The following is a 27,418-nucleotide window of genomic DNA, read 5'->3' as shown; positions in this document are numbered from 1 at the left end:
CTCTTCTCACTTCCTGTTTACCGATCTTTGCTACTTCCTGGTCAACAGCAGACACCGCTTCTACTCTTCCTTCGCTCTCGTTTTCCTCATTCTTTCCATCTTCCCATCACACTATTGGCATCTGTCAGTACACTTCCATTCCCATCCTTGACCATCCTAACCTGCTGAACTTCCTTTCCATGTCATTCCATGTCTCTGCCTTGCCAACCTGTACAGTCTACCTGTGTCCTCCTACCTCCACTCTTAGAGGCCACCCCATGTTCCTCTCTCTTCTGGAAGAAAGTATTCACTACAGGCAAAGTCAACCACCATCTGTCCTTCTGCATTGCTCTCCTGAATACCAAACCTTCCCATCATCTCTTCATCATCTCGATTTACTGCACCAACATGTCCATTCAGGTCTCCCCCCAATGACAACTCTTCCCCTTCTAGGGATGTTCTGCATCTCCTGAGTTGTGTCCTCTTCAAAAGACAGGAGCAAAACACTCGCGAGCGTGAACTTTTTATTTTTGCAAGCGTTTCCACACAATGCTATCATACGAGATGAGGATTATGAAACTTAACACTGCAGTCCTGGCAGCGAAGAGCACTGCAGGATGCGCAGGTAATTTTTGACCTTGTCAGCGTCGCGGCTGAGGCAGTAGAGCAGGTCGTTGGGGTCCACCGAGCTTGGGGCTCCTCTCTTGTAGGCCAAGGTGGGCGTTCCCTCCGGAGGGACGTGGGCCGCCGTGTTGCTACCGGGCACGCCCACAAGCTTCATCTGACGGGAAGAAAGAAGAAGAATGTTTAATCCGTAAAAACATATCTCACATATCTTAGGGTTTAATTTATTTCAAGACACATTAAGCACATCGAGAGTTGAAAAATATGATCAATTCTCCCTAATCATGTTCAATGGCTCAATGTCTTTACATTCTTTAGTTTAACCAAAGGAATATTTAAATATAAATAAATAAATATCTAATCTAATAAATCTATTTTATCCTCAAATGTTGATATGGCTTGACTTATGTACATATATACTTTTTATAGTAATTAATTTAAGTTTAATTAGTTCAAGGGGACCTATTATGCTGATTTTCGGCCCTTTGTATTGCGTTGTGGAATCCTATAGAACAGCAACACACAATAACCAGCACAGAAAGCGTTCCAGATCTTCCAGAATATGCACCTATTCAGCTGTATTTGTTTGGATTTCCTGTGAAAGCGGCCTGTTTTAATTTATTCCACCCATGACCCGCCTCCAGACACGCCCACTCTACTGTGGTTGGTCCCAGTCCCAAGTGCTCAGGAGGCTTTACGATAACTACCTGACCCAACTTTCTAGGAGTTGATAATAGTGATTTTTCTATTTTTCAATAGTGATTTTTTAAAATGTTGGCTTCGGACAGTGCGAAGTTTCTCAAGAAAAAGGTTATTTCAAGACATATCTCGATGGTAAATAGCTTTCGCATTTTACTCGGGTAGAGCCACTGATTGTAGTGGGAAATGGCAATTAGCAACCCCACTCCCTGTATGCACACTCTATAATGCTACACAGACAAGTGCTTTTGCTCCATGACTTAAGTTGGAAAGGTGCCAGGCTTCAGCAAGTTTGTTGGCTAGTCCAGCTGCATACTGGCGCATGTTTACAAAACAGTCCAGTGTGAAATGCCGTTGACAGATTAAAATATTTTTCTTGCTGGTAGGGAATCAGGAACTCCAACCACTTGTGCCTGGTGTTTTCCTCATTAGGAATTGTAAACAAATTCCTTTGCACCCACAGAAAAACCTCCTGAAAGACGATGCTAACACCATAAACAGAGAAGCAGAGCTTGGGGGCATGCCCATATGAGGAAGCCCGGCACTCTGTGATGTCACAGACGACCAGTGTTCGTAGAAACTCTGTGAAACCCAGCATTCAGAGCCATTCAAACTCCAAACCTCCAAATCTGCATACCTCATTATCGGAAACTTTGGCCTGGTTTAACACACGAATACAACATTCGAACTACATTTATAGGTCAGGAAAGTGGAAAAAAGCATCATAGATAATTATTCAAACTTTACCCAGCATGCCCTATTTCTGCATTTTTTTCAATTAAAACAATATTTTTAAAATGTCATCAAGAAAACGTACAACACTGACCAGTGTCATTTCATTAACATTTATTTTAATAATTTGTGTCTTAAAATTTGAGCTATTGCGTACGTACGAGTATTAGGACCACATTCAAAAAATCTGAGATTGAAAAAAAAGAATAATCGTAAATTTACATGAAAAAATCTTCCATCGACTGCAAAAAGTGAATTCTGTGTTTTGACTAAAAGTGAAAGGTGTTGGATGAGCTTTAAGAAAGACCATGCGTGTGTTTTGCTAACAAAATAAATAAATGGTGAAGATGTCAACCTTCTCGGCCATTTTCAGGACTCCGGCCCTCAGCTCCTGGATGGCGTCGCTCATCTGCAGCGCCTTGGAGCTGTAGTGGTTGGAGTCTTGGTCCCGATGCCGTGTCACGCTCTGGTGCAGCCGTGATAAGGGGTCCCCCCAGGCCCCCAGCAGCCTGAGGACCACCTGGGTCAGCCGGTCCCTCTGCACACGGGAGACAAGCTGCTGCACTGCACACGTGGTTAGAGTCCTGCGTGAGAATACTCACTCCCAGACTTTGGACCATCTCCTTGTTGTCTGGTGCCAAGATGTCATGGGTGTGACACTTCCACGTTCCTACGTGGTTCCTGCTGGGGACCAAGGACTGCTCCTGGATGGGGAGACACATGCACGGCATCGAGTGCAATCGCTTGTTCCTGTTTGCCTCGCCACTTGTTTTAGGCGGATTTAGGGTTTACAATTTTGGCACAACAAACCCCTTCTTGTTCATGTTAGATGTTGCTAAGCAGGAATGATGAAGTCCAAACGTACGTACGTACATCTGCAAGGTTGGCTCTTGTTCATATGACAGAAAGAAAATATTGATCAAATTGACATTCAATTGATCAAATTGACATTCTTTTAAAGCAAATAAAAATACAAATAACGTCAATATAAATTGTATGGGGTGCCTTGCTGCTCGCCTGCGCGCCCCCTCAGCTTGCTCATGTGCCGCCCCCCCCCCCCCCCCCCCCGCCTGTCTGCCTCACTGATGTAGCCCCGACGCCGTGGTCGAGGGCGATCTGTGTCTCCCTGGGCTCGGGGCCTGGTTGTGGATCTGGAACCCCTGGGTCCCCCGCCCTATAATGCCCCGGACACCCCACCCGGGGACGTCCACGGTGTGTGCTTGCGTGTGTCTGAGCTATTTTTATGTATTTATTGTTTTATTATGATTATATACGTATATATACACACATATACTATATATATATATACATACACATATACATATATAGTATATGTGTGTGTGTGTGTGTGTGTGTGTGTGTATAGCTATATAGATACACGGGGGGGGGGGGAGGGGGGCTCTGCAGGGGTCTGGCACTGGGTGTTCCATCTCTGCTGCCCGGTCCTCCATGGGGCAGTTGGTCCAGGCCTCTTCTGTCCCAGCCAGGGCAGTCCTGTGTCGGGTGTCGGGCCTGGGGTTACCCTTCCGGTTGGCGGGGGCTCCCTTGCACCTGCAGGTGTGTGGCCCTCGATGCCCTTCTGCCCTAGTGGGGTAGGGTCTCGGGGGTGTGGCTTTCCTCCGGCCTGCTGGCGCCCTGTTGCCGGTTGGGATTGCTCATCCATGGCCTCTTGCTGGTCTCTCTCGGGGGGATGCTTCGGGGGCGGGTCTTGGGGAGTTGGCCCTGTCTTTGCCCGCACCCACGGGGCCGGTGGATCTCTGATGGTTTACTGGGTGGTAGAAGGCAGTCCCTCTCCTTTTGTCATTCTCTTATGGGAATTCTTGTTGCTGCTGTTTTTGTCTCTCTCTCTACTCTCTCTCTCTCTTTCTACTCTCTCCCTACCCATTTACCCAATCCCCAGGTAAATGGGAGGGTTGCGCCAGGAAGGACATCCAATTTCAAGACCAAATCAGATCATGTGACTGTGCCCCCCTCCCCTCAAAAGAAAATAAGACTCACATATTGCGAGTGCAGGTCAGTGGAGATGTCATGCATCCTTGATGATTGTTGGATGATACGTTCAAAGAGGTCGGCCAGCGTGGGAATGTGACATCCTGCATGTCCGTAGGAACAGATCGGGACGGTGTTGACCTTGGGGAAAAGCTGCAGCAGTGTGACCACTGCAAAATAACCTTTAACATCAAAAAGAAGAAGATTTCATTCATTAGAAAACATCTCATTAGTATGTTGAAATCCTACCTCTCATAATGCTGCCTTGCTCCTGGCCGGCCGGCTGGCTTTGACCACTGCGGAGATGCTGCTGACACAAACGTATTTATACGTTCAAACGTATTTATACGCTCATTTAGGCTGATAAACACGACTCGCTCATTGCAAGACTTTGTGAAGAAGTCAGGCGGAAAAAGTACATCTAACAACGTGCATACGTTAGGATTTAATAGGCGGGCTTGAATGCTGCGCCATTGCAAAGTAGACCACAGTACCTCACATATTCTTCCACTAATTCCATCTAGGAGTATTATTAGTATTGTTATTAAAAAGCGTTTTTTGGTGCAGATGCTTGTGAACAGGAACGCACACTTTTGGATTGAGAACAGGAACAGGAAGAGGTTTTGGGCCAGGAACTACCGTGCTTCATGAATTCTGCCTAGTAACTGTAACTACAGCCACATGCAATGCGAACAGGAAGAGGTTTTTGGGGACACGTGATTGGACAAGCAAGAACAGGAGACTGCAAACATAGAAGGTGAACAGGAACAGGTTTTGGGCTACGTATGATTGTGAATCCTGCCTAGCAACAAGTGGCAATGAACAGTGATGACCCCGATTGTGGTGAATAAAGCCAAAGAAAACGCATAATGTCACAGCTTGATTAATTTATTGTCGACTTTCCACAACAAACAGAAGTGATAAATAGGAAATAGAATCTAGAGAAAATATACACATTATGTACAAATTGAGTGCATTCTATTCCAGTGTGCTATCAAAGAATCCTCCCCCCCCCCAAAACTCAAACTCAGCACCTGTGATGCTTCCACTTGCGTGTTGCCATGGCGATGTTTGCATCCTTTTTGTGCCAGGGGAAGAGGCGTGTGATGGCGAGGGTGCCGTCAGCCCACACGGTACCCGTCAGCACGTACAGCTGCGAGCGGCCGGGCCGCACCAAAGCATTGGCGCAGCGTAGGTTGATGAGCAGCCATTGGTGGAGGAGGTGGTGGGTGTCATAAGGCAGAAGGGGGCCCTGGCGGATAAATTCCACCCGGCCTTCCACTTCAAACTGGGGGTCACCGGTGAGGAGACGGCGGCGGTGCAGCTTGGCGGTCACGGCTGCGGAAAGGGTGGAAGGAAGTTGATAATCTGGCATCCGGGGTTTATGTCAACGTAATAAAACGGCTTGGCTGCCTGTTCTTACCAAAATCATGCTGGCAAAAAGCATCCAGGACGGTTTTCAATGCGGGGGCTTCATCCACTGTGGGGCAGTTCTGACACGCCGCTTTGGGCAAAACTGGAAAATGGAAAGAAAACATAGAAGTCAAGAACATGGACGACATCAAAGACAAAAAGTCAAATGCATGTTAGTGTGCCCCCTGGTGGTAATGCCAAATGTTTGCATACATACGTATACACTTTTCTACTTTTTAATGTTAGGATGGAAGCAATGTTTTGTACTAAATAAATCCAATGATAAATACTAATGAAAAGGATGGCAATAAAAAGATTTCAGGATGAAAAACACTGAAGATGCGTTCATGCGTCGTTCTCGCTACGCTGCTTGTTAGCAGACTCGTGAGTGTCGGCTTTTTACCTTTAGCGAAGTGAGTGAACTTGGCGTGAGGCGACAGGCACATGTCCTCCTCGGCGGGGAAGCGCTCGCAGTCAAGCGCTTCGGGCCAAGGGTGACCCTGGCAGGCGAGCACGGGGGCACAACTGTCCCTGACGGCCACGCACAGGCTACGGCAGGGCTGGATGAACCTGAAGGAAGAGGAAAAGTGTGAACGTGAGAAGCCAAGCGGGAGAGACCATCCTGTGACGAGAGAGAGGAAAGCGTCCTTACGTGTCGAGGCAGACGGGAGCGATGAGCGAGCAGAGGAAGGCTTGGGCCTGAGGATGGCAGCCCGTCTGCAGCAGAGGCCTCCAGTCCTCCGAGCGCGGCACCACCTCCCCTTCCAGGTTGCTGTGGCCCAAAAAGTTGGGGAGGCGCATCTCGGAGTAACCCACGTCTTTGCACACCTTCATCTGGTTGGGGATGGCCACGCATCGGGTGGACTGGCCCAGGTCGAAGGCCCCCAGGGGGGCCGCCAAGAGAGCGAGGACGAGGACGAGCGCGGAGGTCATGATGTGAGGACGGACACGAGCGTGGCTGCTGAGGGGGCCGCCGAGGGGCCTCTTATATACACGGCGGAGAGACAGCCCGAGCAGTCTGTCAGGCTCTTATCAATCAAGCTATCAAAGACTCTGAGACGACGTGTTTGGAGACAACGGCTTGCTTTGTCACGGCTGCAGACAGAAAGGGGGGCACCAGGAGGGGCTGTGCGAGAAGGAGGGGCGTTGCAATCACGGCCCTGCTTTCACCGAGTGGTCGGTCGGTCCCAACTTCAGCATCGACCAAAGAAATTTCATAGATCTCCAGTTTGGCTTTTGTTTTACTTTCTTTTTTGCATTGGCGCTTGTTACTAGGCTGAATTTCTTAGATTTGTTGTAAAAATGCAAATGTCAATCATGTACAAAACTAAATACTACAAAATCTAAAATACTGTATATGTGGTTCCTTTTTAATTTTCCTTTTATTAAGTATCCTCTAAAAATAAATATCTAATTCAAATATATGAATATACAGTCATCATATCGAGACGGTTTGAATGAGTAAGCTATACAAGGATAAGGATCTGGCTAGCTAGAATTTCAAGCACTTTTTGAAAGGCAGATTTGAAAAAGTTCCACGAGAAATTTCCCAGATGTCTTTAGTGGAAAGATTCCCTCATCCACCCAGTGAACGTACTAATTGGAGCTTTCATCGCCAAAGCGGCGTCTGCTGCGACTCGCCACACGCTCCTCCCCGGCGGTCCAAACGGATCAGCAGTCTTTGTGCCTGTACTTCATCACTAGAATGACAATAGAGCATCTTTGGATGGAGGTCTGTCTCCAACTGGAGATGTCTATCTTAAACCCAGGTGCCCTTTGGGCCTTTTCCCTCTTCCAACAACAGGACTCCATCCAAAGTGAGCATCCTGATGGGATTTGATCCAGAGTGTGCTTCCTGATGTGGACCAGCTCAGCCTGCAGCCCCGGTTTAGCTTAGACACTTTTTACAGCCCCTTCTGATGACTACTGGCTGGTTCCACTACGGGTAGACGAGCGTGACCCGTAAGAGGGGACTAACTGGGCAATTAGAGGCACAGACCAATTTGGGAGAACAATGGCTCCACATATTTAACACACTCCCCCTGCCGGCAGCCCGGCAGGGGTCTGTTGTTGGGCCTAATGGCCGCCCTGTAGACACGCTGTCTGTGTTGCTAATGTGCTGCCTGCCTGCCTCACCTACACTAAACGGCATGGACGGGCACCTGTCTGCCAAACACCGAGACAGTAAGTCACGAGACACATTTTGACCCAGAAAACTGAAGCTAAATGCTAACAGGGGTGACCTGAAGGGCGACCTGACAATGTTGGAGCAGCATTGCAAGGAAGAGTGGACCAATAAGTCAACATTTGACCAACATTATTCAACATTTTTCTGTTGAATTATGCAGGTTAGAAGATAAATATGTCTAATTTTGCCCATAACAATGCATTACTGATTGAGTCCTATATTGTACATATATTTGCATCTGTACCCAAATTTACACCAAAGTTCCTCCTCAGTTGATGCCAACCCTTCAAAAAGTTTGTCTTTGTGTAATCCTGCCAAAAACAGATCATTTTTTAAGAAATACGATAAAAAATAATACACTTCTGGCCACAATGACACCTTTTTTATCATAAAAAAATATGCAGTGATAAATTAAAGAAATTAAAAAAAAGTTTTTCAAGTGCTATACTACAAGCTATATGGCAATCTGTTTTGAAAAAGTATATTACTAAATCATGCCATTTCTAGTTGAATAAGCCTTATGATTGGTCCAGAAATAGGCATATTTAAGCATGTTTTTTATTAAAATAGCTAAATGAACTAAAACAGAAGATGAGGCGTTAAGAAGACACATTCAAAGATGTAAAGATATGTAGTATTCGACACTGCTCACTAGGTGTGGGTAATGGCTACTGTTGCAGCCAAAACCCACGCTAAGCTAAAACTCAACTCTGAACCTCCTTCGTCACCTCCTCGCATGAGCAGGAGCTTTAATTCTGTCCTCGATGTCTTGTTTTCTCTTATGTCCACTACTGTGCATTGGGTAGTAGGAGTGTACTATAGGGATGTTATTTCATGTCTACAGGACTCTAATGTTAAAAATCATATTTAGAAGGTTGTGTAGAGGGGTTTCTATGCTGTGACTACAAAAAATGACATATGTGAAAATTTCTAATTCTACTTGGTGGAAATTCACGAATCACAGTCAATTTGTTTCACAGCCACACAGTCGATTAACACCGATTTTAAATGCTAAATTCTATTTCCCTTTGGGGAACGTTTCTGCTGTGAACGTCTGTCAGTTGCCGTTGTGTTTAGGGGCCTCAGCACATCGGGCATTTGTCTTTTGCATTTCTTTCTGATTTTGCAGCATTTTGAATGTGCATAATTTCTTCCTTGCATGGTTTTATGGTGTTTTTGGATAATTTCTGTGTTTGGAGCATTTGGGCCTTGCTGTGTGTTTGCTCCCCACCCCGTCGGCCACTACAGTGTAGAGAAAACAAACACACCCTAGTAAAAAAGGGCAGGCAACAAAAACTATTTTTAAAAAATCTAAATATGTGACCTATAAAGTATATAATTCAATGAACTTTCTTACATCTGACAAAAATGTTTTGATTATTTTAAGACTTCCCACTTTCCAAAAATGTACACAAAAATTTGTTTTTTGTTTTTTTTTTTGTGTGTACATCTTCACAGTCCAGCTCCCGTAGTCTATTGCGATATTTTCCTTCATTGGCCACATCAAAGACTGAGGAGGTGTACTGTGGAAGAAAGCATTAAGGGGTGGAAGGGGTGTCTGATGTAGGGGGTCTTGGTGGGGGGGCTTCAGATAAAAGCTGTCTCCTCCCAACATATAAGAGACTCATTAACTTCACAGATTGACCCCCTCCCATCCTGCTGGGCTCCAGTAGGACTGACATTGGCGGTGCAGACTGTCACTAACACTCAATTGTCACATCCAGTCTCCGGGCCTCGGCGGGCAGACGCTGCCACGCCCACAGACAAGTCACCCTCTAGTTCCACCCGGCAGACTTCTGCTGACGTCAACGACACAGCGGTTATTACACGCGCTCGTCACAGACGCCTCGTTCCGGAAACAAAGAGATGACGTTTGAATCGGTCTGTGACGCAGACAGAATCTGCGTCAGGTTTAATCGACCATCTTGCTCACAGTCAAGCTCGTCGGCTTCATAAACTTTTGGATGTCATCCTTTATTTGCGTCCGCCCAAGATGAGCTGAGCTTTGTCTCAAATAGGGGGAAAGAGAGGGAGGTACGTTTGTGTAAGTGGTATAATGAACAATCACCCACTCGCTTGGAAAACTTAAAGACAAGGAAGCGGTCGAGGTCCAACATCATCATCATCATCATCATCTGCAGCACTAGGATCCAATGCAGCTCTGTGGATATGAAAAAACATTATTTAATTGATTTATGGATGCCAACAATTGATTTTCTTGTATTCATTTATTCACATTACCATTTAGTTGTTTATCCTAGACGATAACTACAAGAAGCAAGCTTAGTTCAAATTAAGATGGCTTTCATAGCCTGGTGAAAGCAACTCACAAATACGTGAAATTAAACAGTAGTATTTTTTGGTAATCATTTTAGGACACTAGCATGTCCTTATTTTGTGCCATGAATACCAACATGTCGACTGTATCAGTCTTACTAACAGCTGTCTAAGTTCCTCGTACATTTGTGGTACAGCTCATGTACGTAAATAACTGACTTGAAAACCTGGACTTGAGTCCATCGTATTCTGCAGGTTTTTAAAGCCGTGTTTTCCCCACTGTTGCACCGGGGACCGTATATTAGCAATGTGATAAGGTTTTCATTCATGAGGAATGCACAGGAGCGCGGCAGACATCGCACACATTCCACATATTGGAGTTTTAAGGTGGTGAAAATGATTTTTAAAAAAAATACTCAACAGTTCTCTGAGTTACTGCTTATTCTTTACCAACTTCTTCCACTGCAGACACGGTAGCCTGTTAGCTTCAACCGAGCCTCCTCCCTCCTTCATGCAGGCATGAGGGAGCTAAAGCACAAATTCAGTCTATATCGATATCAACAATAAATATCGAGATGTTCTTACCTTCCATCAACCATCTAAGAAGATGGTTAAGATAAGATAAAAACTTTAATCCAGCACAGTAGTAAAAATTCACATTACATCATCTGTAGAGCACAAAATAGTGCCTTTAACTAAAAATAAATTGAATCTTTCCAAAAATAAATCAAGGCACAAGAAACACAAATGTGTTCTTATAAAAAAAATTTATACCACAGGATGAAATATAGACGTTACACATATGGGTATTCGCTGATATCGGAATCATAAATCAAGAAGTGGACAATATCAGCAATTCGGTAAAAAAGACATCCCTAGTTGTTTTGACATGAAAATAATTTATTTCCAAGTATACTATAGTGCACACATTAAACGCGTAACCTTGCTGCAGAGTGCTTCATTATATGTGAAAAATGCACATCTGCCACCTTGTGACTGTTTATACGGCTTAAAACTGCACCAAACATGATCACTTCTATTGTGCAGTTGCATCATCATTTTTTGACCCATTGTATTGAATTGTGGCCTCCTATAGAGCACACGACAACTGGCACATTTTCAATTTAGCAGAATCTTCACATATTCCAGCTGTATTTGTTTTGAATTGGGCTTCCTGCCAAAATGGTCTGTTTTCATTTATTCCACCCACGGCCCGCCTCCGGTGCTAAAAGTAAGTGTTCAACTCTCTCTGCTATTTGTACATATACACGCGCACACACACACACACACATATACATAAACATATATACACACACACACACAGATATATATTTATATACATAGTTATTTTTTGATTGGTTAAGATTACACTCGTCTCTGTTAAACCCTCTCATACCTTCTCTCCTCCCTTTATGCCACATGCGCCAGTGGGAGGGATGGAGGCCTGGTATGCGGGTCTATGAAATTGGACCTCAATAACATCATCAAGTCTTACCTTTATGCATTCCCACATAGTACCAGCATTATTTTTAGCAAATATGAGGTGAAAGAAAAAGGGGGAAAATACATCCAAATACATCCATACATCCCTCTGTGCATTGGAGAACAATGATGGTGCGTTCAATGACCGTCAAAAACATTGGACAAATCGCAGCTCGCATTAAACATTCAAAAACTGTGATTTCTTGATTAATAGTGATTGTGATTAATAGTTACAGTATTGTAATGAAATATACTGTATTGTAATGATTAATTTCCATGTATTTTAATGTGTATTAAAAGAGTTTGCATTGAGTTTGCCATTTTTAGTAAATGTTTTATGACTATTGCCCTGTGTTTTAGGTATTTTCATTTATACATTTCATGAAGGAAAGGTGCATTGAGGCAAATCCTTCAAAATAATCCTCTCTTTAATATCCTTTTGAACGCACAGAAAGGAGAAAGGTGTGTGTTCCTGTCTCACGTGAGGATTGTGGATTGATGGTGAGTCCCAAAAAAACAACCAAAACAAACAAACAAAAAAAGGCTTACATGTGAGTCTCTCTCAGGGAGGAAGGGGGATCACAGCCCACATATGCCCCACTGGTGAAAGAATAGTGAAGCAGCTCCCGAAAACATTGATCCTGGGGGGCGGAGAAACAACCTTGTATTGTGTGCCGTTCAATACAACAATATTACTGTATTAATACTGAATTTAAGATATTGTTTTGTCTCACCTTGATGAGAATGTGGGGGTTTCCGATGATCAGCAGCAAGGCTTTGGGGCGCGTGATGGCCACGTTGAAGCGTTTGGGGTTGGCCAGGAAGCCGAGCGCACTCTGCAAGTCGTCACTCTGGGCCAATTCATTTGAGCGCACCTACAGGGTACAAATGTAAAATGAGCTGTTCATAAAACCCATTTGCATACAAAGATAATGACATTCATGCTTTGACTGTTGCAATACTTGACCATAAAACTATTCATCCATCATCTTCTGCATATCTGAGGTCAGGTTGCAGGAGCAGCAGCCTAAGCAGGGAAGCCCAGACTTCTCTCTTCCCCTGGCTATTTCATCCCGCTCCCCCCAGTGGATCTTGAGGTGTTCCCAGGCCAGTTGAAACATACTATAGTTTGTCCAACGTGTCCTACCGGTCAGAGCTGCCCTAAAAACCTCTCCAGGGAGGCATCCTGACCAGATGTCTGAGTCACCGCATCTGGCTCCTCTCAATAGGGAGGAACAGCGGTTCTACTAAGAGTTTCTCCCGAATGACAGTGTTTCTCACCTTATCTGTAAAGGGAGAGCTCAGACACCCGCAATCTTGTCCTTTCTGTCACTACCCAAAGCTCATGACCATAGATGAGAGTTGGAAGGCACTAGAGCAACCGGTATATTGAGAGCTTTGCCATTCAGCTCAGCTCCCAACCACAACAGACCGATGTCCGAGTCCCAAATCACTGCAGATGCCGCACCACTTTACCTGTTGATCACACGTTCCATCCTCCTTCATTCACTGACAAGACCTGGTGGTACTCAAAAGGTACCTGACCAAACTTGTTTTTTTCGTACTAGAATGCACAGAAAGGGGAAACAAATGTGTTCATGTTTCACATAAGGAATCATCTTGTGAATCATCTTCTTTCTCTTTGGGCTTTTCCCTTCAAGGGTGGCCACAGCAAATCAACTGCCTACATCCAACCCTGTCTTCTGCATCTGTCTCTCTCACACCAACTACCCTCATGTCCTCCTTCACTACATCCATAAACCTCAAATCAAATCGGAATAATGTCTTAATAAATGGAATATAAGTAACTTATACATAATAAGTAATAAGTGGGGCATTAAATAAAAGGCAAGAAAGTCACAGACCTTGAGAAGAAATACATAGTTGTTCCTCACAACTTTGCGGTTTGAACATCACTCCCTTTTCAAAAATGAATAAATCCTTTGGCCTTTTGTCACAGTGGAAAGTGGTATGGAAGTGATACATTTTTGACTTCATATTTAGTCCTTAGTCAGTTTCAAAACCTGTTTGGTTTGGAATACATAAATTGGAGGCAAACTAGTTAGCTCTGGAGCTTGCTTTGCTTAGAGCGGCAGCTGTTTCTTTTGTGCCTGCAGGGACGCCTTTGCATTAAGAGTTGCACAATGCGCTGTAAACAAAGATAGCGATAAAATGCCTTTGCCTACCGTGGACATGATGATAACCAGGAACTCTTGACCTTGGAACTCCTCCACAGAGCCCACTTTAATGTCCGACAGGCCCACTTTAGCCAGAAGGATGCGGATCTTTTCGCACTAGAGGGAGAAAACCAATGACAGCATGTGGAATAACCTGTGGCAATGCTTTAATGAAACATACTAGTAATATGTACAATACCAGTCAGAAATATGGCCATGCTTTCTCATGTTATTCAATGACATGGCTCGTCAATAGTGGATGGGGACTGTATATTTATCTCAATGTGTATATGTATGGCAGTCTCTTATTAAAATACTACTAGAAGACAAAGGAAAATGTTGATTGATCAGGTGCCGTCTTACTTGTTTCCTGTAGGGAGCAATGATTCCTATCTCTGAGGTGTCCACAGGTTTGTAGGGTTTCTTGGCCAACTGGCAGCAGTAGACCATGACCTGCACGGCCTCCACTGGGTTGAACCATGACGGGTTGTTACCTTCCCTCATTTCTTTGCCCTGAAGGAGGGCATAGATGCCATGTGTGTACGTTGGTGCGCAAATCTTCACTTCATCAATTTATAATACAGATTAAATAAGCTTTGACATTCTCACCCTAATGCCGTGGAAGAGGAGAGGAAAGCCTTTTTTGGGCAGCGTTTTCCACTGGCAGAGAGAGTCTACCACAGGTCTCGGGGCTTTGACACACAATTCTCCATGGTAGAAAAGTCTGGAGGGCATTGTCAGCAAGGCCTCATGGGAGCGGTAATTGTAAGTCAGCTTTGTCACCTGTGAAAGAGATACTTTCAGATACCTTCCAACTTAATCTTCACATTAGGGAGGAGGGCACCCACCAGCTTTGGGTTGTACCCCCACTCGTGCCTGGCATAAAGGGGATTGTCCATGAGCCTCTCCAGCAGAGACACTCCCAGGCCGAAAGCGGTGGCCGTCTTGGACTTCACAATGGGCCCCAGCTGGCAGGGGTCCCCGGCTAACACTAGCTGAGCCGGCAGGAAACGAAAAAAATCTGGTCTATTACTTGGTAATGAATGGTTTGCTCCTCCGGTTTGTATGCCTGTATGTATGTTAGTATACCTGTCCGTCTCTCTCTGAGATGAGGCTAATGGGGATGAGAGACTCTGGTTCCATGGCTTGGCCTGCTTCATCCAGGAACACGTGAGTAAAATGCCCCACTCTGAGGAAAAACCAGAGTGTGAAGCAGGATGACAAAAAAAAGATGCTCATCTTTAGAGTAGACCTTACTGCAGGCCTAGATTGAAGAACATGCCGGCACTAGAGCAAGTGCTGACCACAATGCGGTGAAAACAGGCATGACTGATGTCTTCTCCTGCCCTTGAGTACTGTCTCAGCACCTCGGGGATGCACTGTGGGAAAACAATCACAAGACTCATAACAGGCACCATGCAAGACAAATGCATTGTCGACGTCCCTCAGTACCTTCTCTTGCCTGCAAGAAGCGTTGACGCGAGCCATGCTGGCAGTGTGCAAGTAGCCACTGTCGTGCAGACGAATGCAGATGAGGTCGGCCGCGCTGTTGGAGGGTGTGCACACCAGGACACGGCTGCTGGGAAGAAAGTGGTACATCTGCAAGTGGAAACAATTTTGGGCGTCACATATACGTACCCCGTCTTCTGCATCTGTCACATCAACTACCCTCATGTCCTCGTTCACTACATCCACAAACCTTCTCTTTGGTCTTCCTCTATGCCTCCTACCTGGAAGATCTAAACGCAGCATCCTTCTATCAATACATTTACTATCTCTCATCTGGACATGTCCAAACCATCTCAGTCTGGCCTCTCTGACTTTATCTCCAAGGCCTCTAACATGTAATGTCCCTCTGATGTACTCGTTCCTCATCCTATCCATCCTGGTCACTCCCAATGAGAACCTCAGCATCCGCATCTCTGCTACCTCCAGTTCTGCTTCCTGTCTTTTCCTCAGTGGCACCGTCTCTTGACCAAACAACATGGCTAGTCTCCCCACAGTTTTGTATACCCTTCCTTTCATTTTAGCTGAAACTCTTTTATCACACATCACGCCTGACACTTTTCTCCACCCGTTCCATCCTGCCTGCACACGCTTCTTTACCTCCTTTTCAGAGTCTCCATTGTTCTGAACTGTTGACCCCAAGTACCTAAAATTCTCCTTCTGTATCTCTTCTACCTGCAACCTCACTCTTCCACTTGGGTCCCTCTCATTCACACACATATACTTTGTCTTGCCGCAAACTTAATTCCTCTCCTTTTCAGGGCAAACCTCCACTCTTCTAGCATCTCCTCCACCTGTTCCCTACTCTCACTACAAATCACAATGTCATCTGCAAACATCATAGTCAATGGAGATTCTTGTATAAGCTCATCTGTCTCTTGTTGAGGGGAAAGATGAATGTACTGTCATTTTGTGAAGCAGCAATCGGCCACATGGCAGTTTTCCAACATGAAAGAGTCCAAGATGAAGAGGCTTGGATATTATATAGGCTGTGTATACCCACGTTTCATTTCTATAGCATTGACCCTATAGAAGATGTAATAAAATGCTTCCTAAAATGTGAGGAATGTGCTCACTTTTGTGACGCACACTAAGCCTTGATTTGTGATCACCTGCAGTATGGTCTCGATGAGCGTAATAGTCTTTCCAGTGCCGGGGGGTCCAAACAGCACATAAGGGGTGGGGCGACATTCTGCAGCCAAGATCCTCTTCACTGCCTCCCTCTGCAAAAGGTTGAGATCAGGGTTGAAGAAGTGTCCTGGGTTGGGGATGGCTTTGAGTGGCGTTGCACCATCTGGAAACAACAAAGTGTACATTTATTTGGGGTAGGATGCAAACTGAGGATGTCCTGAATTGTTGTTTTTGCCGATAAGCTGATATTGTCCAACTGAATTTGCGATACTGATAGCAGCCGATACCAATACAGCATGTGTAACATGACATATCCCCTATGGGGGAAATTAACTAATCTAAACTCAGCTAATGGATATAGCCTCAGCAATTAGCTTGTCAATGTGGATGTAAACATAAATATTTGCCATTAAGCTCAGGCTGTGATATTTGTTTTAAAAGTCAACAGAGTAGCCATTTACATTTTTATGTGCAGCAGTGGCTGCGCCAGCCAATGTTTCATTGAGATGGCCAAGGTGAGACCACTACTCACATAGGGGTGGCGATATGTCGACACCTGAAATGTCTATATGGCCTTTGGCCACCATGGAGCTGCGCCACTTTGCAGCATCACTCTGTATTGGTTTGTACATCACAATACAAATTGCATGTACACAGTATCCATCCATTTTCCTCCTCTCATCTGAGTTAGGGATCAGCAGTCTCAGTAGGATAGACCAGACTCCTGGCCACTTCTTCCAGTTCCACGAGGACGACACCAAGGCGTTCCCAGGCCAGCAGTGAGACATAATCCCTCCAGCATGTCCCTAGGTTTGCCCTGGGGCCTTCTCCAGGCTGGGCATGCCTGGAACAGGGTGGTGTCTGGAAGTATCGGACTGGATCCCCGCCGAGCCACCTCAACTGGATTCTCTCCTGATGTTAAGGAGTAGCGTCTCTACTTTGAGTCCCTCCAGGAGGAGGGGAGGGGTTTGTATGCCTGAGTGATCCGAGGAGCTATGTTGTCTGGGGCTATATGCCCCCAGGTAGGGGCTTGCAGGTGAGCGCCCGGTGCTCGGGCCTTCTCCTATGTGGCCTGGCCGGACCCAACGCAAAGAAGCCACATCCCCCGTGGAATATGGTTTTCAGAAGCAGGCGAGGACGGGCGCATGGAAGACCTGATCTTTGGCGACCAAATCTGGCTCTTGATCACTTAAGCGACCGTGATCAGGCCAACTACGTGTAATATCACTTGTACAGGATCACTATATCCGGACCACACACCTGCGTGATCAGACTGCTGTAGGGATGTGGAAGACCGCAAGTCTGTGCATGAACAGATAGCCGAAGACATATACAGTATACAACCGTACTGTGTACACATACAGTAAGTGTACTTTACTATAGGGCAATTGTGTGTTTGTGTGTGTACCTTTGGTCTGTGTGGCCCTTGACTTCATGTCAACTGACATGTTGGAAAACGGTCCCTTTTCTTCTTCAGGGGCCTGTTGGTGAAAATGTTCCAACTCAGAAAGCACACAAACTCTTTAATACTCTCCTGATAACAATTTTAAGACCAACTAAAAAACTACAAGAATACATTTTGTACTGTGGGATCTTAAGGAGGTTCCAAGGTTCACAATGCAAAAAGATGGAATGGGACAGAGATAAAAAACAAGTAAGCCATTTATTGCAAACAAGCATTAAAGTGAAACAGGCTGTAAAAAGAGGAGGTATAATTGAATAAGCTCAGCTCTGCTTCTTCCTACTCTTTGTCAATATGTGGAATTGTAAATTGTGATGTATACTGAAGTGAAGATCACTATGGTTATCCCAGTATTCAAGTCAGGAAACAGAAGTGACTCAAATAATTACCGGCCATCTTTTCCAGGGTGCTTGAAAAATGGGTTGCTATGCACTTCACAAAACATCTCAACTCAGGACAAACATGCTCACACCAATGCAATTTGGTTTTCGAGTGAATCTGTCAACTCAGTCTGCCATAATGTTCGTTGAAAAAGTGAAAAGACATCTTATTCAATAAAATGCAGTGTTAGTGCTGTATTTTGGGACCTGCAAAAAGCCTCACAAGGTTCTCCTACCTAAGCGGACACATTTCAATTGTTCAAGTTGACGGATAGAAAACAATGCAAGGCAGGTAATGGGGTGCCATCATACCATGTTGGGGTCCCTCAAGGATCCATCCTGGGGCCCATACTGTTTTGCTTCTACATCACCAACCTTCCCCAAGCAAGTGGACTTTCAATGATATGCTGATGATGCAGGGACACTGACAAGCGCTAAGAGTCATGAGGTAGCTGCCCTTGTACTCTTGTCTGCTCTTGAACATATGCACAACTGGCTTTCATAAGATGCAGAAGCAAGGCCAGTCGCCCTGCGACATTAGTGTTGAGATTGGATGCAGTATGTCTTCTTCAGAGATCCAGAGGGTTATGGAACAAAAACATCAAGTGGCAGACTCAAAAAAATGTCACCAGAGCCAGAGGATGCCATTGGATGTCCATCAAGACACGAGACCATCCTTGTTCCAAATAAAGGTTGTTACTGGTGCAGAGTGCAATCCAATAATCATCAGACGATCTGCCAGAGAAGGCATTTAAGAAGAAAAAAATATTTGCAAAGGTCTCGTTCCTTTCAAGGCCACAAAATTTGGAATTTGCACGAGAGCACCAGACATGGGATGTTGAAAGGTGGAAGAAAGTTTTATTCTCCAATGAGAAGAAATGCAACCCTGATGGGTCTGATAGCTTCCAAAGTTACCGACAAGGAGATCCCTCTTGAGATGTTTTCCACACGGCACAGTTAGGCGCTGTCATGAGCCTTCAATAAAGCTTGGGGTTGGCAGTGGTGTCAAACGTCACCTGACGATGTCGAGATGACGAAAGGCCCTCGTCTGTGTGGTAATGACTGGCTTTTTCAACTGGACAATGTTGCACTTCACAATGTTGGCCTGACAAAAGACTTCTTCCAAAGGAATAAGCTCACTCTTTTGGACCATGCCGTGTGTTCCCCTGATCTAAATCCCACTAAGAACATTTGGGAATGGATGGCAAGGGAAGTTTACAAAATTGACATAATTTACAGACCGTGGATGCCCTCTGTAAAACCATTTTCACCACCTGGAGCAACACTCCCACTAACATCCTGGAAACACTGGCATCAAGCATGCACAAACCTAATTACCAGCTGATTAGCAAGAATGGCACAGCGACTCATTACTGCTTTTTTCAACATTTCATTGCTCTTTTAGGGGGTTTTGTGTTCTTAAACTTTCATGAACAGCCTATTTCACTTTAATGCTTGTTTGCAATACATTTCCTACATTTTTTTCCACTTTTGTGTTCTGAAGCTCTACTTAGAACCTCTTTATGATCCGAGTGCAAATTGTAAATGTTCATCTGGTGTTAACATTTTGATCAGGAGTGTGTACATATACACCTCATTTCCTTCCAGCGTTTTGTTAGGGTCATCATCTACCCACTTCACTGTCCACAGAGGCGACTGAGGTGTCACTCTAGAAGGAAAGAAAACTGCACAACAATGGGTTTACTATCAGAAAAATAAAATAATAAAACATAATTAACATAACAATAATTTATGACGAAAATAAACATATATATGTATTTTTAGGGCTGTTAAAAATAAGGGCAGGAACTCACTTATTTCATTAATTATGTTACATTTTTTTTGCGTAATTAATGCATCTGGCAAGCCACGCCTTTCTGTTATGACGACAGCCAACAGCATAGTGTCACTCCCCTGCAGTCTGCTTCTCTTCTATAGCTTTATTCTGACCTGAAAACACCAACAGCAGTGCAATTCCAACACCATGTACAGTGTGTGTCTCCAATTCAAACACGTCTCGAGTCCGTTCAACCTCAGAATGGGACTCCGAAAATCACAATAACCCATTTAATCTGTGTGCATGTGGTCTACATAAACAGAGAGAAACACAAAATGCAGATATTCTGAGCACTCACTTTCTAACTCTCAATGCTGATGTATAATTTGCTACATTTAATTATACTCGGAAATCACAAAAAATGAGCTCAAAACTATTAAAGAAAATAGTGTTGGGCAAAGATTTTCATGTGTACTATTTTCTAGCTTGATTTAGTTTTCTGTTCATTTGGAGCTGTTAATACATAAACACATATTAAAGTGCTTAAGTACAACTTCCTCTGAATGTGGTTGTATTCATTTTTATCTTGTTTTGTCTCCTTCAATTTGAAAACAAAAGTAACAATTATTTAACCCCAATCAATGAATTAAATAATAAAATACACTCATACTTACTGTCTGCAAAGGACTTGGTTTGTTCTAGTGCGTGGTGGCAACGCCTCATGGTCAACCTGAGAAAAAACACAAACGTTCATGCATGAACCGAAACCCCCTCTTCCTGCCTGTTTGGAGGCAGGAAACAAGGAAATATTATAAGCTCCTTTTCATTTATTGTGTGATTAATGAATTAATTTATCATTGTGCCCACAAGACATTTATTTTATGAACAAGAAATCCTATCACGTTTGAATCTCGTGAGATCTTGTGACACCCCTATTAATGAGACACAGGTAAGATTTAAAAAGGCAGAGTCCTGAGTGACTGTGCACTTTCTCACCTGTTGTAGCAGAACTCCACATCAAGAGGCTCTCCAAGGTAGAAGCGCTGAAACTCCGACTTCACTTTGAGACTCACGTCTTCGTCGTTGATCTAGGTGTCAAATCGAGCATTATTAGAAACATTTATAGAGAGTTTACCTCAGGTTTTCATTACCTCGGCAACACAGCTAACATACTCCATGACCACGCCATTGCTCTGTGGACTCTTCAATATGATTTTGTCACCTGTAGAAATGGGCACACCTTGAGTAAAGATGTAAAAACCCGTTTTTCTTTTCCTCTACAGTGGTGACTGGCCTATGTTGAGATTGGGCCTCCCCTCTGCCAAGCCAAGGACCTCTAAGTGAAGGTAGACGGCTCCTTTCCTGAGCAGAGAACCATAAATTGTGAACTCTGCCAGCTCCCTCTCGGCATGAAGCTCCTCCAACCACAGAAGAGTGGAGAAACGGGCCTGGGCATTGGAAGCTGACAGAACCTGAGAGCAAACATGCAAACACATATGGTTAACAAGAAGTATTCTTAAGGAAATTGCCACTGGAACATCACCTGACCTCTCCCAAGCAGGGCTGGACTACAAGGACATCTTTCTGTGCAGCCACGCAGTCTCTCAATGACTGCGGCACGGCGTAGGAGGGGAGGAAGCATGGCAGTCGCCGTTTGGATAATCTTGAGGGGGGGAAGCAAATCGCATCATCATGTGGCAAGACTCAACTGGGGTATGCAGGTGCATGTCATGTATTTACACTGCAGATTCACATATGGCCATTCTCATCTTCACAAGATATTTTTCTGAAACTGGGTTTCAGATGCTGTTTTTGACCAGTAGATTTTTCCGTTGCGCTGCATTTAGTTGCTATTTACTTTGGCGGTTGGGCGTTCTTCTGTTCGTTCTGTTAGCATTAGCTTAACATTAAAGCTGTTGACAGTGAAACATTCACATTGGCTTTAAACGGTTAAGTAAGTCAGGCTTGTGAACTTGTGTAGAATTGTAATCACTTCTGGGTGGTATTTGGTATGTTTAAGTTAGTGTGGGTTTTCCCCCGGTAGCTTCCTCAAAATGTTGCCCTCAGAATGTAGTATGTTCCTTCCATCATGGGATACATTCCACACCAATAAAGTATAAAAGTACACAACAGTGTACCAGTGTTTTTTTTGGTACAATGGCACAGTTTACCAGTGTTATTAGCCCTATAATACCTGGGTGTATCCTTAGGCGCAATAAGGGTGATCACATGAGAAGGGGCATCGGGTACAGGCGTGCCGTGGGCAGGACTATAAGGCGCTGAGGGACATAGAAGCCTCTCGTCTTCGCTGCGCACCGTGACCTCCAGGCACCTCCCGATGACGAAAGAGGAGAAGTGGAACAACAGCAGCTCAGTGCAGCTTCCAAGGCTCCTGAGCACAAAATTCGACACATGAAATTTAGCACACTCGTAAGACAACATATGTTTTTAAGTGACATTAAAAGGGTCTTAAAACTTACTTTGCTTGGCATACCACAGCAACAGACTGACGCTCTCCTGGAGGAATATCCACCTCTTGTTCTTCTCCTCTCACACCAGGTGACGCGTCCTTGCTGTCAGCCTGGTTGGCACCACCGCCTTGCTCTTCTGCAGACCGGGGATGCTCTTTGTGTCCCGTCTTGACTGGACTGAGAAAAAACTGTTCTTTCGAGTCCCAGCCAGCAAACTTGCAGGATTTGAGTCGTTGTGTCTCTGAGCCTTTGTTCCTATTCAGAAAGGAGAGGGAGAATAAAAATTGCCAAATGTTTCCATGACTTTTTTTTCCCAAAGAACCTTTTGATGGATTCGTCTGTGCATCGTGGCTCTTGATGCACCTCAGCAGTGCGACGCACCATTGATGCAGTAATTCATGCAAAAGGAGGCCCAACCAAGTATTGAGTGCATGGAAAGGAACATACTTCTCAGAATTCTGACATTTGTGTTTAAAATATCCTTGTTTCCATTGATCTAATAAAAATTTTCTGAGACACTGCATTTTGGGTTTTTATTATCTATAAAGGGAACAATCATCAAAATCTTAAATGTTTGAAATGTTTCACTTTATTTGTAATGAACTGTATAATATATGGGTTTCACATTCAAATGAGTGGAACAAAAATATTGATCATGAACATTTTTTGAGATGCACTGTATATAAAATCCAGTTTGATTTTGGCATCCTTCCATATAAATGGGTTAAATTATAAATTGGAGCTTCACTTTTTTTTTGTTCACTCATGATGGCTATTGGTTAGGCCTGCATATTCGTTTAATACCAAACTCAAGGCAAAAGTTTAACAATCATGATAAAGCAGCATCTGAAATAGCAAAATCTACATACAACCCATTTTTGAGGTGAGTCCGCAGTTGTTTCACCAAGATTTAACACTCTTAATGCACTAAATAACTATTATTCCTAATTATTTCTTCTTCTTTGTCTCTTCTCTGCATCCTTCTTGCACCATGATACATTCGGGCACACTCATACTCTTGAGTGTTAGGCACTCATTGTTTTTCATTTTTATTCACGTACCCCCATGACTATAGGCCCACCCCTGGGGCTACGCGTACCCCATTGTGGGAACCGAGGACTTACAGTATCCACAGCACCAGCTGTCTGTGCTCTCCAATCATCAAATCTCCAAACTGGCCATAGCAAGTCACATCCAGCCCTCCTTTGTTCTCCAATAAGTGCTCCATTTCAGCCATGGACCAGTGTGCCGGATCGGACTTCAAACTGCAACCAAATGAATCATGAAATGAAGCATCGATCACTGGTAATATGCATACAATTATGCACAGTTGCATAATTGTACAGATGTCATGTGTTGTGCTTTTTCTTCGACTTGTTTTGCAACTCTTATTCCAATAACAGACTGCATGCACATTCTCTGCAGGGATGCACCAACCCACATTTTTCCCCACTTATGATCCAATCCCGATACCTGATCTGCATGCTTAGATACTGTATGCAAACACCAAAAACATATCAAAAAGTGTTGCTTCCTGATGACAAATTGTCCATAGGTATGAATGGTTTGTCTATATGTACCCTGTGATTGGCTGGCGACCAGTCCAGGGTGTACCCCGCCTCTGGACGAACACAGTGGAGCGGGTCTTGGTGAGTCGGTCAACAAAAAAGTTGCCAATAAACAAGTTCCACTGAACAAACAGTTTGAATGTTCACCAGCATTCTGCAACAGCTTCTGTTCAACATTAGAAGCTCTGTTGTACATTAAGAGCAGCGTAAATCTTCCTTGGCCTACGTCCATCCTGTACAAGTTTCCTTTTTTCGTCTGAACCTCCTACCTAACTAGACTCCTGCACATAGCTTAAAAAGAAAGGCAGGTGGAGGCTCCTACCCTTCCATGCACGGTGACATGCAGAGTGCCCTCCAGCGGTAGAAGGACTGGCTGCTCTCCACCATCACCAGGTTAACAAGGTGGCCACGTGCAGGCTTGTAGTGGGCGGGCACCAGCAGGGAGTCCAAGGAGAAGAACACACTGTCCTCCACCACGCCGTTGTTGACATACACGCTGGTCACATACACCTGTGTCACATGTCATGCCCTGATTTATGGTGCTATATTTAAACAATACACAGTGGAATGATGGGTGGAACACAATAGATGAGGCATCCACCTGGTCAAGACGGCAATAACGTAAAGGGGCAACAGAATGAGCCTGGGTGGACCACTGGGTGGGGTTGATAAAATACGTGGCTTGGACCCAGTCACCTGACATTGGCTCGTAACCTGAAGACAAAACACATCAATAAAGTACTCAATACATGGTCTTGGTCATGGTCACCCGAGACTTTTGAGTAACTGTATGCTCCATATACCATTTGTACCTTCACAGAGACTGGCACGTGGGAAGTAAGTAGTTTGGTTGATGTAGCCACCCTCTCTGTCACACGACGTGATGGTACCGATGAGAGGACGCAACTGAGCGCAGTCGTCCTCCAAGGATGTAACGCCTCCGGCTTCCCAGGCATCAAAACTCTTTGCCACCTAAAAAAAGGCAGGTCAAGGCATTATAGTTTAAAGTGACTATATGCAGCATGGTAGAGGGTGCCAACTTTTGAAAAAGGCCTCAAGGATTACAGTTTATCCAGCCTCTTCCTTCTCCAAGCCCAGCCCCAAATAACACTGAATACCACTAAATGTGGGCATTTTTAAGCAAGACCAACCATTTTAGAATATAGAAGGTCTCTGAATGTTTAATATGTTAACTAATAATTAGAATAACTCGGTATTCCACATCTTTCTTTCTTTTCACCATCTTCTTCACCTTATAATGTTGTTTCTTTTTTATCTTATATTATTTTTATTTTATTCATATTGCATTGCATTTAATTTAAGAGTGTATTTTTCTTCTGCAATTGAGCTTCTGTGAGCAAGCAATTTCCCTTGTGGATCAATAAAGTCTAAAAGAATTTGTTCTGCAGAATTTGCTAGCTGACTGTTTGATTAGAGGAGGGAAGTTTACTTTGCTCCCACTGACCCGGGGTAGGCTACTGCATCATCCAATCATAATCAAGTTTTGGGGTTTGCTGGCATTCTCATGCATTTGGGAGTCCAGGGTGTACCTCACCCCTTGTCCAAAGTCAGCTGGGATAGGCTCTAGCATACCCGTGACCTAGTGAGCATAAGCAGGATTGAATGTGGTTGGATGGGTGTTAAGAAATGTCATGGCTTCCAAGACATAGGTTCCCTACCCCTGCTTCAAAGGAATATGTAAGTGTAAATGTGAATGTGTATTATGAAACTGTCAAACACATTTAAGACTCGATTCTCTAAAAACAGCAACTTGAAGTGAATACACAAAGAGTATTGCAAAAAATACATTATATTTGTTGTATTCTATGTAAACATTTTACAGTGATTGCAGCTGGCAGGTAGCACTTGATTGTATTTTGCGTGTTAGTGTAAGCAAGTGGGGATACTGTAGATGCACGCCAGTGGGGCTCACCCTGAGGGCTTTCCACCCGCCTTGTGCTCCATCTCTCACGGCTATGCAGGTCACCGCGTCCCCGGTTTTGAGTGGCACCCCGCCCAGCACCACGCCGCTGGTGAAGTAGATGGCGTCGTCGATAAGGCCGTGGTCAAGGCCCAGCTCGGTCACCACGCCATCGCGAGCGTGACGAATGGTCTCAGTGTCTGGAAAGCCAAGGAACGGGATGAACAGACGCTTAAACTTGGAAGGAATGTTAGTTGCCAACCTGCGACACCGTGTAGAACGCCGTCGGCATCCACCTGAGCTGTTCTCCACAGTGGAGAGAGCATTTTGGACAACAGGTACGTCACCGTTGAAAACATGGCTGCAAAGTTGATTCAAGCCTGTAAAAAAGAAAGAAAAACTGGTTGTTAAACAAATTTCTATACAGTATGTGACACTCGCAGTTGTTTACAAAATGCTAAAGCTCGGTTGCACCTGTTAGCTACAATGACTCCTAATTAAGTCAATACCTGTTACGCTAAAGATTACGTTTGCTAAACGCTTACATTATCTCAATAAACATTTCCGAACTATATTAGGACTAATATTGCTAATATACACCGGCGCTCTGAGCAATAACACAAGAAAAAATAGTGTTAATAACGCAAAGCTACCTTGCCCCCATTAGCTAATTGTATGCTACCTTAGCAGGAGCTTGAAAGATGGCGTACAATGTCAGGGAATTTCAAAATAAATGCAGCCGGTTATCGATTGTGCGCGAGGGATTCTGTCCACGCAATATGAATCAGATGTTGGCAATAAAGGGTCAAAGTTGAATAATAGTCCGACGCAAAACTTTTCACAACTCTACTCCAATGCGGTGAGTCAACATAAAAGCAAGGGGAGGGGCTGCCGTCAATTTTGTCGCTAGATACGACGATGATCTGGTGACATTCCAAACCCCTTTGAAGACAAATTTTCTTAAAAGCGACTAGCGACTTTTTTCTGGGGTTGTTAGGGAGATTTTTGGTATTTGAGACTCAAAAGTTGAAGTACGCATTTTGTGTTCCAACTGCAACGCCGGGTGCTTGTTGAGAGGTCCGCCCCGCCCAAATACGGTCTCAAGCCGGCAGGAACCAATCAGCTTCCGATGCGCGAGGCCGGGAGGGCGGAGCTCGCACCAAGCCTAGTATACTGCCACCTTCTCAGTTGTTATTACATACGCTCAACACAAGAGTGCGCTATTCACCAACCAGAATAAACGCAGCTGATTTTTCCGAGTTTTCAATTACAACGTGTGATGAATGTCTTCTGGAAATATTGCCCTTACTGTCTCGTGGCTTCACCTTCCTCCTGAGAACATGAGCAAGGAAGTGGACCAAAGGGAGCTTATTACGATATATTCCTCAAACTCACACACACACTCACACCATGTTTCTCCTCCTCCATGTCATGTATCAGCTGAAAAGTATGAATTGTGCATTTGCACATATATGATGATATATGATGATATCATTTCACACATGGGTCACAGACGCACACACACACACATTTCACAGGTTGGAACACCAAGATTTGCAAATATGTGTTCAGTACATTCGAAAAAATAGCATTATTTTCTACTTCATCAACTGAACCCATCACAGTAGGAAAGTGGCAAAGT

The 27,418-nt window shown here is 44.4% G+C and overlaps 3 protein-coding genes across 4 annotated transcripts; all 3 read right to left on the bottom strand.

The window, feature by feature from the left end:
* Positions 1 to 559: 559 nt before the first annotated feature.
* LOC131131421 (prolactin-like) lies at positions 560 to 4,543 on the bottom strand. The gene is made up of 6 exons (XM_078793774.1): positions 4,523 to 4,543; positions 4,273 to 4,330; positions 4,033 to 4,205; positions 2,637 to 2,738; positions 2,390 to 2,572; positions 560 to 760 (listed from the first exon to the last, which is right to left on the bottom strand). Exons 1-6 carry the CDS (start codon positions 4,541 to 4,543, stop codon positions 560 to 562), a joined length of 738 nt encoding a protein of 245 aa, XP_078649900.1.
* Positions 4,544 to 5,050: 507 nt separating this feature from the next.
* Positions 5,051 to 6,528, bottom strand: szl (sizzled). The gene is made up of 4 exons (XM_058076501.2): positions 6,089 to 6,528; positions 5,840 to 6,006; positions 5,447 to 5,539; positions 5,051 to 5,361 (listed from the first exon to the last, which is right to left on the bottom strand). The coding sequence occupies exons 1-4, from the start codon at positions 6,367 to 6,369 to the stop codon at positions 5,051 to 5,053; spliced, it is 852 nt and encodes a 283-aa protein (XP_057932484.2). The 5' UTR covers positions 6,370 to 6,528.
* Positions 6,529 to 9,577: 3,049 nt separating this feature from the next.
* mov10l1 (Mov10 like RNA helicase 1) lies at positions 9,578 to 26,851 on the bottom strand. Of its 2 annotated transcripts, XM_058076497.2 has the most exons (27): positions 26,459 to 26,851; positions 26,039 to 26,156; positions 25,789 to 25,976; positions 24,668 to 24,827; positions 24,457 to 24,569; positions 24,178 to 24,365; positions 23,412 to 23,552; positions 22,297 to 22,542; positions 22,011 to 22,208; positions 21,365 to 21,479; positions 21,111 to 21,288; positions 20,968 to 21,038; positions 20,813 to 20,904; positions 20,491 to 20,546; positions 19,633 to 19,724; positions 17,606 to 17,678; positions 16,179 to 16,360; positions 15,013 to 15,159; positions 14,818 to 14,939; positions 14,650 to 14,749; positions 14,409 to 14,555; positions 14,170 to 14,343; positions 13,924 to 14,073; positions 13,570 to 13,677; positions 12,118 to 12,258; positions 11,933 to 12,024; positions 9,578 to 9,785 (listed from the first exon to the last, which is right to left on the bottom strand). In XM_058076497.2, the coding sequence occupies exons 2-27, from the start codon at positions 26,133 to 26,135 to the stop codon at positions 9,710 to 9,712; spliced, it is 3,447 nt and encodes a 1,148-aa protein (XP_057932480.2). In that variant the 5' UTR covers positions 26,136 to 26,156; positions 26,459 to 26,851; the 3' UTR covers positions 9,578 to 9,709. The 2 variants fall into 2 exon arrangements, with proteins under 2 accessions (XP_057932480.2, XP_057932482.2); XM_058076499.2 differs by lacking the exons at positions 20,491 to 20,546; positions 20,813 to 20,904; positions 20,968 to 21,038; ... (9 more) ...; positions 26,039 to 26,156; positions 26,459 to 26,851 and having other exon boundaries at positions 17,606 to 17,681; positions 19,633 to 19,745.
* Positions 26,852 to 27,418: the final 567 nt, after the last annotated feature.

Source organism: Doryrhamphus excisus, linkage group LG1 (assembly GCF_037039965.1).
Source record: "Doryrhamphus excisus strain RoL-2023G ecotype Guam linkage group LG1, RoL_Dexc_Guam_v1.1, whole genome shotgun sequence".
NCBI lineage: Eukaryota > Metazoa > Chordata > Actinopteri > Syngnathiformes > Syngnathidae > Doryrhamphus > Doryrhamphus excisus.
Note: the sequence above shows the minus strand (reverse complement) of the source record. Positions and strands in the feature narration are given on the sequence as shown.